At 34.4% G+C, this 9,747-nt stretch overlaps 1 protein-coding gene across 3 annotated transcripts; it reads right to left on the minus strand.

Annotated features, from left to right (window-relative positions):
• Positions 1 to 1,905: 1,905 nt before the first annotated feature.
• LOC140008601 (chaperone protein dnaJ 72-like) lies at positions 1,906 to 7,563 on the minus strand. Of its 3 annotated transcripts, XR_011816110.1 has the most exons (4): positions 6,931 to 7,563; positions 5,834 to 5,903; positions 2,130 to 2,447; positions 1,906 to 2,046 (listed from the first exon to the last, which is right to left on the minus strand). XR_011816110.1 is itself a non-coding variant. In XM_072053420.1 (3 exons), the coding sequence occupies exons 1-3, from the start codon at positions 7,359 to 7,361 to the stop codon at positions 2,301 to 2,303; spliced, it is 564 nt and encodes a 187-aa protein (XP_071909521.1). In that variant the 5' UTR covers positions 7,362 to 7,563; the 3' UTR covers positions 1,906 to 2,300. The 3 variants fall into 3 exon arrangements, 2 of the variants coding, with proteins under 2 accessions (XP_071909521.1, XP_071909520.1); XM_072053420.1 differs by having other exon boundaries at positions 1,906 to 2,363; XM_072053419.1 differs by having other exon boundaries at positions 1,906 to 2,447.
• Positions 7,564 to 9,747: the final 2,184 nt, after the last annotated feature.

Consider the following 9,747-nt stretch of genomic DNA (forward strand, 5'->3'; position numbering starts at 1 on the left):
GGTTGAGATTCAGTTTAAGGTTCGCAGTCTAGGGCTATAGGAGTCAAGTGTTATTCTGCAACTCTAACTTGATGTTCTTCGTCTAGATCCGGGACTATGTGAGATATGAGTTCATACCTTAGGACGGGTTCGTATCAAGGAAGTTTTTGTTTGCCTTTACCATGTCAACAACACTAGATCAAGTTATTTTTCTAGGGCTTCATTATTATTAGCTTTACCAGATCTTTTCTTTTTGCACTAGATCAGGCTTATTGGAGTTTGCCCCGTTGAAATGCACAAAGAGAGCAGAGTTAGTAATAACATGCATCTAATTCATGAAACAAATGAGAAAATGAAAGCAATCCTAATTGATTGGCTGATTAAAATGCACCAAAAGTTTGAACTTAATCCAAAGACTCTGTACCTTAATAATAGTTGACAGAGTACCACGCTGCCGGCCAAAACAGAGGAAGGAAGTAGAATTATAAATAAAGTAGAAAATAAAATTTAAGGCCAAGGTAGTCTTGATCAACGTTGTAATTTAAGGCCAAAGTGATCTGATGAACATTGTGATGAATAAAGTAACTTGATTTCTTGGATCCAAAATAAGGGTAATAGTAAGATTTCTATCTTTTTTTCTTTTTTTTTTTTCCTTCAGTAGATCTCTGCATCATATATTTATTATGTTAAGCATTAAGAAAAAAATATCACCATGCCATTTTTCGAATACACCATGCATCAAATATCATATAATTTTCTTTCCAATACACTCTAATTTCTATTCAATTCTTCAAGCTTTACACAAATTTTACCAAAGAACCTACTTATTCATACAAACATAACATTGCATAAATTAATACAACTGGGCAGTACACCCTTGCCAGAATATAGAACTAAAATAATTTGTAATTGTGAACAACAAATGTACTTAGGTACTTTATCAACTTGCTTTGGCATTTTTGACAAGAAGCAATGGTGAGGTTCTAAACCTAAAATCTCCATCAATGTTTAAAAAAAACGTAAAATCACTCAATTACATTTAAGTAGAATCTTTCCGGAGGAAGAATGGGTTGAATGGCACTAATAAAGAGAGTGTAAATGAGAGGTTTTGAATTTGAAACTTCCCACTTATACTAAAAACAAATGGTACAAACTTCCCTTACTTACCCAATTAAAAAAAAAAAAGAAATACATAGAAACTTCACTCATCATTTTCTTTTTGACGAAATTCATGAAAAATGAAACAATTAGAAGAAACAGATCAAACATATTTTTGAAATAAACAGCTTTTCTAGGTACCTGCGTTATTATTATTTTTTCTAAGAACTATATGATATGATACCCGAAGTTGAGATTGAGCAGGCAGGAATTGTCCCCATCACTAATCTAAAACATGAGCAACATAACCACTAGTTTATTAACCCTTAGAATTTTATCACTTTCCAACGCTTTATCCCTCGTTTTTTAGCTATTATGATAAGATATTTGCAAGGTTTTCATTCATCTACTCAACTGCTATTTGCGCAAAGGGTAGAATATCCAAGCTATCTAATCATTTTGTTCTGCAAAAACGCGACAATTATTACACATAGCCTTTACCGAAAACGAAGGGATAACGAAAAGGAATGTTAAAAGTACATCCCAAATCGAGAACTGAAGGTAAAAAAATACTAGGGTAATCAAGCCAGAATAATCATATTCACCTACCATATCGGTGCAATGCATATTAAACAACAGCGTAATCTGAATTCTAGTAAATTTTCACATAAATCCTTTTGTCGGACCAGAACAATGTCTTAATATTGTTAGCCAATGCAATCATCGACTATAAGATTGGAGACACAGTGCATTGTAAATATCTCCTATTGACCTTTCCCATGCAAGATACGTTGTTCCACTAACTGAATTTTGTCAAGAAAAGGGCAATAGGTAGAAAAATTGGCTCTATTACAAGTACATTTTAGTCTAGCAAAATATTCTGCAATGTAGAACTGAAACCAGAAACTCAAGAGTAATCTGAAAGGACACCTTTTCTGGGGCTTCCTCAGCATCCAAGGATGCTCAAAGCTACACAAATCACATGCACTATCTTACTATTACAGAATTATACCACAAATTAGACAAGAATATGAACGCTGAAGCATCTCTACCTGTACATACAGCAGCTCCAACACATTTGACAAAAAGGCAAAGAGTATACTTGAAGCAAATAAGCTTGGAGGAACATTCCCAGATCTTAACTTGTTTGCTTCAATCTTTGGGAGCTCGAGCTTTTCCAAGCAATGGAGTTCCAGACAGACGAATGCAAAAGATGAAGTTCTCTAACTTTTATCTTTAACTGCTTTGGCTTCCTTTATGGATTCCAGAGCATCTTCCAAAGATTTCTGGGGGTTCATTGAATTAACGAAAGCAAAGGGCACGTTAGAATGAATATTTTCTTCAGGCGCTACAAATCCCATCCCATTTACCTAAAAGCCTTGTGTGAGAAAAACCAACTTCAAAATTTTCAGAAAACTTCATGCAACCAAAAATTCAACAAGAATTTAATGAGAAAAATTACAAAAAGGATGACTTCAATACAATTTAAAAAAACCTGGTGCACAAGCTTTACAGCAACATATCTATTATCTGTAGTTAGCAGCTGGATTTTGCCCAAATGAATCACTGAACAATAGCAGCTACTATAATTCTATATTCTCACATTAAGCTAGCCCTTAATTTCATTAATGTGAACATTTGAAGTAAAAGAGTATATCAAGGGATACACTCCCAAGTCATATGCTAAACCAACAGTAGAATTACATGTATTTTTCCGCTTAGCATGTCAAAAAAGCCAAAGGAACAATATGCTTAAAAGTCCAAATATCTATCATTGTTGTTTTAAGCTGGATATTGCCCAAGTGCACCGTAGAGTAAAAGCAGCATTTATACTTCTATACTATCACATCAAGCTAGCATTTACAGTCATTGATATGGAATCCTATTGTGTAACATTATAACAAGTTACAAATCATATCATAAGGCATCTACACTAATATGTTTAAAAGGCTTCTGAACCCTTTTCTTTCAGTTGCTTGTATTAGAAAATAATTAACAAGGTGCCTTGGTAGGCAAGGAGCCAGAGAAGGTGCAAGTATTCTAAACTAGTACTATATCATTAATATTTTCTGCACATATCCTTCATTTGTTCTTTGTCTGATAAGCAAATAAAATTGGAGGTCATGAAAACCAAAAGATGGGGAAATGGAACAAAAAATTTATTACTTAAATCAGTGAAAACTAAAAACATTTATCCACTTCGATGTTATTATGAAGCTATTAACAACAAACTACGCTATTTTGGATAAAAGTTGATTGAAGTGTTAGGTAAATTCATTGACCTGGTTTGAATGTAATAAGAAATGCAAATGCAAGGAAGATATCAACACTGACTGAGAGCATTTCTGGCTTCAAATAAAAAAAGGTGAAAATTTATGATATATTTCTACCCCACATCCCTAAAGATTAAACTAAGGTTGACTTCCAATGCTTGTGGATACCATCCTACTTTTTGAAAGAAGAAAAAATACTCATCAGAATCAAGTAAAGTCATAACTAGACAAAAAATGTATTTAGAAGTGATGGAAGATGCAAAGACATCAATTGAAATTCATCCAGATCCTATAAAACAGTACCTGGAAATTTGGGAAGATATGAAGAATGTTCGACAAAGATATCTGTAGTACTTGCTGGAGGATAACAACAAAGTTATTGACTATATACCCAAAAAGAAGACTTATTGCTTGGATGTGGAATGTGCTAGCAAGTAGTATATGGTGGTCCTCGGTTTTCTTTCATATGTACAAAAAAAATGACAATATATGCAGAACAATTTGAAAGATATAAGAAAAGTTTCCACAAAAAATGTGGCGATACTGGAGAAAATTGCAGCAAATCAGAACAATTTTAAATTTATCCTTGAGCTAAATATCCGGAGAAACTAAAATTGTTCACTTGCATGATAGACTTAGGTGGTATTTCAAAACAGAAAAAGAGGTTTAAGTGTTAAAGTACTTTCAGATGACTATATAACTCTAAAAAGTGAAGTTCACTAGTCAACAAAATTATTAAGCTAAGCAATGCTTTAGGTCTCGCATGAGAAAGAATATTCTACAAAAGAAGAGGCTACACCTGTTTTAGAGATTATAATACATCAAATTAGGTCTAACAAGATGGATGTCTAGCCGATCAAAAACAGATCATGCGAATGACATCAATCTAACAGGAACGGATACCATTTATGAGAAAGAAACATAGGAAGCCATTGTGGTATAGGGTATGAATAACATAAATTAGAATAAGATTATCCATGCTGAGGAAGACAAAGAATTCTACTCAACTGATGCAGTTAATATATGTGGAATCACTGGGAAATCAAGACTAAAGGATTGCTTGTAACACACCTGTCAGGAAACTATTACTTCTGTAGCCTGAAATATCTTTAATTTGACAGAAGAAATGACATGATTTCAAGCAAACACAAATTGTACATTTAGTTGAACAGAATTACAAGCTCTAGAAGATGAATAGTAGCTTTTTTGAGTGAGTTAACATGGTTTAAAACTTGCTAAGAATATTAATGTAGACACAAAAATTAAAGGGAAACTAATTGCACCAAAAAATATTTGTCATATGTTACAAAATTTCATGTCAAATACAACAACATTTCATGTCAAACATAACAACCTTTTCAGGCCAACACAACCACATACTTTTTCCTCTAATATTAGTTTATGCTTCCAAACTAATCAGAGCCAAAGGAACATTAGAAGAAGCAGCATTGTACAAGATTCAATTCATAGCAACAATAATAGAGTTTCCATTCACAAAAAACAGAACATAATGAATGAAAGCAGATAAGACAAGGGAAGGGAGGTTGACCAAACAAAACTCAAGTTTCTCAATTTCTCTATTTAGTATGAGATTTTCTATGGTGCCTTACATTTCAAATTAGCTCAAACTGAAACTTGTGCTATGCATGGTCTATTATCAACTTGTTCGGCATGATTGAACACTCAGATTAATCAGCAATGAATTCAAACAACAATTGCTCAGACACAATAGAGTTGTGAAGTTTTGCACTACATTGTGCCTTCCTGTAGAGTTTACCTTTCAATGAAAAACTACACTTGAAGTCATTGCAACTGAATAAAACTCTTAGGTTGATTGACTAAAAATTTTTTAATAGTTTAACAACTTGATTCTTTTCGTTACAGGAACTTAAGGACTGGAATAAGTTATTAATATCAAGTTCAACTGTTTCATATCAGCATAGCTCTCTGTCTTTTGTCGTCCCTGATCTGTCATTCCTATGAGCACTTTTGCCTCATTAAACTTGCTCAACCATATGGCTTTTCAGAAAGAGACTTCTGCAGTTCAATTTTTGTGCAAGGTATCTAAAATTTTTTAATAGTTTAACAACTTCATTCTTTTCATTACAGGAACTTAAGGACTTGAATAAGTTACTAATATCAAGTTCAACTGTTTCGTATCAGCATATCCTTTAGTCTTTTGTCGTCTCTGATCTGTCATTCTTATGAGCACATTTGGCTAATTGAACTTGCTCAACCAAATGGCTTTTCAGAAAGGGGCTTCTTCAGTTCAATTTTTGTATAAGGTATCTAACTGTACTTCTTATAATCATTTATTTCCATTTTTGAACTATAGTCTTGAGACCCCACCCATGGTTGTACACTTCAAAGTACATCCCTTTATGCTATCTCAAGATATATCATAATTGCATTTCCTTTTATTCACTTTTTCACAGTCAGAACAGCACTGTACAAGTAAACAAGGACAGTTGTAAACAACATACCCCAGAATTTTTTGTGTTCCACAGGGCATCTACACCATCATCAATGAGATATATCGCACCTATTAAAACACTGCAAAAAATTTCCATCACATCGCAAGCAAAGATAGAAAATAATTAACAGAAGAGATCATGCATTGGCAGAATTAAATCATTTGGTAACTAAAATAGACAGCATATAGATGTCAAATCATTTTGGTTCAGGGGATCCAAAACAAAAACGAAAAACTTAAGAATTCTCCTTTGCCTAGCCAAAGAGAATTGACTTTCCCACAGATGCACAGGATATGGTAGCTACAATTTTGACTACTGAACTCACTAGAACCTGATATTAACTTTTTAAATTACAAGAAATGCCACATCCAAACAATGGGTAAGAACCACAGCAGCCAATCACAGGAACAAATCAATGGGCTTAGGCTTGCATAAAATCCCACGGGACCATAGCAGCTGGACAACAGACATCAGAAATGCTCACTGGTTACTAAACTACAGTTACGGTCTATCCCCTGGAAAATTTCATACTGACTTGAGTAACTAAAACATATATCTTCTTAATCTGCATTATTGGAACTGATTGAAAATCAAAAGCAAATCATAGGGTACCTCCCTTCCTTCCTCCCCCCTGTACCATCAAGTTCTTCATTCCAAACTAGTACTTCATTGCATCTAGGATGCCTTATAACCAGCTTTTCCAGCCAAACACCAAACCTAATTTGTCAATTAAACTACACTACTTCTGTCCTGGATATCAATCCGCTTTATTCAATTTGACAATGGCAAATTTATAAAATCCACCAACAACTATCTAAAAAGAAATAAAATCTAAGGAAGCAATAGCAGATTTTAGTGTAGGATAAGCAAAATTTACATAATAAAAAACTATTTCAATCCTAGATGCAAAAACCTTCCTTTTTCAATTCCCTTTTACAATGCGGCAAATACGAAACCATCCGCAATTATCAAATATCATACGAAAATATTGTCTAATCTCACATAGATTGACAAAATTAGCCTATTCAGCATCAACATAACACCAGATTATCAATAAAAATAACTGATTCATAATTGGAAAAAGAAAATAAAAAATAAAAGATTACCCAGTTATAGTCGCAGTTCGAACAAAAGTCCGCGCATTGAGAAACCGAAAAAGCAACTCAAACTGGAGACTCGGACCAGCCCTTTTGCCCCTACTAGCCGTATAATCATGGGTATAATTTCCTCCATACCCGTACCCATAATTCTTGGCGTACCCATGATTCTGATTACAACCAGTATTCCAGGAGGAGGCGGAGGAAGAAGAGGAGGTTCCGTAGCGGGAGATATTGTAGTCGGCACGCTTGCGATCATCGGTGAGTATCTCGTAGGCTTCGGAAAGCTGCTTGAATTTGACGGTGGCTGTGTCCCTAAGATGTTTGGGGGAATCGGCATGCTTATCTGGGTGAAATTGCATTGCCAAGCTTCGAAAGGCTTGCTTGATTTCTTCTTTGCTCGCGTTCCTCTGGACTCCCAGAATCTTGTAGTGATCCATTATCCACCAGTATAGTATGTGTTCTTCCTATATATATATATATATATATATGATGATGATGATGATGAATAGAAGAATGTGATTTTGGGATTTGGGGGGATTTTTGGTCGTTTGCAGGTTGGCTGTTCTTCACTGGGCGACTTTCCGGGGAGGGAAACACCGAACGACCGTGGCTCTACAGGAGCCTTTTTTTTTTTTTAAATTTAGGAGGAACTGCACAAATAATCCCTCACATATTGCAAATATAAAAATTTAGTCTCTCAAAACGAAAATGATCATTTTTTATTCTTACAAATAAAAAAAATCAATTTAAGTTCCTTTGCACTTTTCCGAGCAATTTTTGATTGAAATGTGTCACGCGCATATCATGTGCCCAACTTTTAAAGGGCAAAAAAGACAAATCACTTATGTGTTGATCAAAATGTAAGGGACAAATGATCCCCAAAATTCTCCTTCTCTCTTTCATCTCAAGTAAACCCTAAATGTGAGTTTCATCTCCATGGCAGAACCACCAATTTGTAATTGTGGTGTACCAATGAGAGTGAAGACATCGTGGACAGCTGAAAACCCAGGAAAGAGGTTCTATGATTGCGCTTACTACGAAGTAAGTGTCTGCTGATTTCTATTCCTTTTTTATTTCAAAAAATGTGAAATTTGAAGAGGTAATAATTGAGCTTCAACAGCATAATAGCGGCAGCGGCTATGGCTATTTCAAGTGGTACAATACAAGTACTTATGAGAAGTGCGATAAATTAGTCAGGCATAGAAGAAGATTGACGAAGAGGATAAGAGAGTTGGAGGCAAAGGTAGAAGAAACAAGCCCCAAGGAGAAAATGATGAAAATGTTGCTGCTTGTGGCCTTTGTATACATAGTGCAGAAATTTTTGTGGAAAGATTGAGTTATAACTACTATTTGTTGGTGCAGGTGGTGAACTGGGTGGCTCTTATTTGCTGTATTTCGGTTGAGTTACGGTTTAGTGGCACTGTTGATTGTACAAATGGGATTTGGAATACACTTCACATGCTGAAGTCCTATCTGCTATTGTGCAATTCTTCTTGAATATGAGCTTACAGCATAATATGGAATAAAAGTCTGTAAAGGCGCAAAGCAATCAAAGAGGGGAGGGGGGAATTAGCACTACAAGAATTTTGGTCTTCAATGACAACTACTTTTCGTCACAAAAAAGCAAAAAGTCGTCACTGATGACTTTTATTGACAACATTTCGGTTGTCACAGAGTCGTCACTGAATCTCCGTCGGTAAAAGTATACAGTGACGACTTTAAAGTCGTCAGTGAATAAAAACTTTTTTATGACAAGATATGTTGTCAATAAAAGCTACAAATTTAGTGACGACATGCTTTCTTGTCAATGATGCATGAAGCAACATAGTCAGTGTATATATTAATTAGTGACAACTTTGTTGTCAATAAACCACTTATCAACTGTGACAACAACTTCTTATCAATGAATAGTTTTGATTCAGTGACAACAACAATTGTCAATAAAGATAGCCTGCTTGAGAAATGCTACTCATTTACAACACCTTGCAATGTGTAGTTTGATGATTTTCCTACTACAATAATATCTAAAAAATGAAAACATCAGCAATGTTTAATAAATAACAAACGTAGACACCCGTTACAATAGGAAATGCCATAATAACATATTAAATATTCAAATGTCATAAATAAGTGCAACATCACACTACAAATAGTTTGATAAGTTTCAATAGAGCAAATTTTGCCATATAAGTCAAGGCTACACTAAAAAACAATTCCAAGTCCCAAAACATTTTCCGTGCTACCGAAACATTTTCTAAACTTAAGATAGCACTATAACCATAGTTTTTGAGTCGACACGTAAGCCGTACTGCTAATCTTCCAAACCTCTAAAATGAGCAATATATCTGCAATAAAATAGTAAAGTTATTAGTAGATGATAGAAAAATTAAAACAAGGAAAATTAGTTAAGGAGTCACCAAAAAATAAAGTGAATCATTTGTTTTAAGTCTCATCTAGATAGTGGCTATACAAAGTGTGAGAACCCGTAAAATCCTAATATTTTTCCTAGGGTTTATTTCCCCTTAATTGCATGTTTTCTGCATTTTCTGGCTTAGAAATATTTTCTTAGTGGATTTTATGAGCAATTATAGTTTTAAGATGATTTTTCTAGTATTGGAGAATTTTTAGAAAATTAAGAATATATATTGGACGTGGGACCCACTAGTGCGATAAGTTCGGAAAAATTCGGCCAATAAGGTTAAGTTTCGGATACTGTGAAAAATTTATCGGGTGTTAAGAGATATGTAGAGTGTGTGAAATGATTGATGTAAGAGAGAAAAGAAAGATAAGAATGCATTTATGAAGGTGACAAGTGTCACCTTC

Source organism: Coffea arabica, chromosome 6c, assembly GCF_036785885.1.
Source record: "Coffea arabica cultivar ET-39 chromosome 6c, Coffea Arabica ET-39 HiFi, whole genome shotgun sequence".
Lineage (NCBI taxonomy): Eukaryota > Viridiplantae > Streptophyta > Magnoliopsida > Gentianales > Rubiaceae > Coffea > Coffea arabica.

Coding starts and splice junctions, on each gene's coding strand:
- LOC140008601 (XM_072053419.1), bottom strand. CDS start 7,361: ATGGATCACTACAAGATTCTGGGAGTCCAGAGGAACGCGAGCAAAGAA. Junction 5,904..6,930: donor CGAACTGCGACTATAACTGG/GTAATCTTTTAT, acceptor AATTTTTTGCAG/TGTTTTAATAGGTGCGATAT. Junction 2,448..5,833: donor GGAACACAAAAAATTCTGGG/GTATGTTGTTTA, acceptor CAAGGCTTTTAG/GTAAATGGGATGGGATTTGT.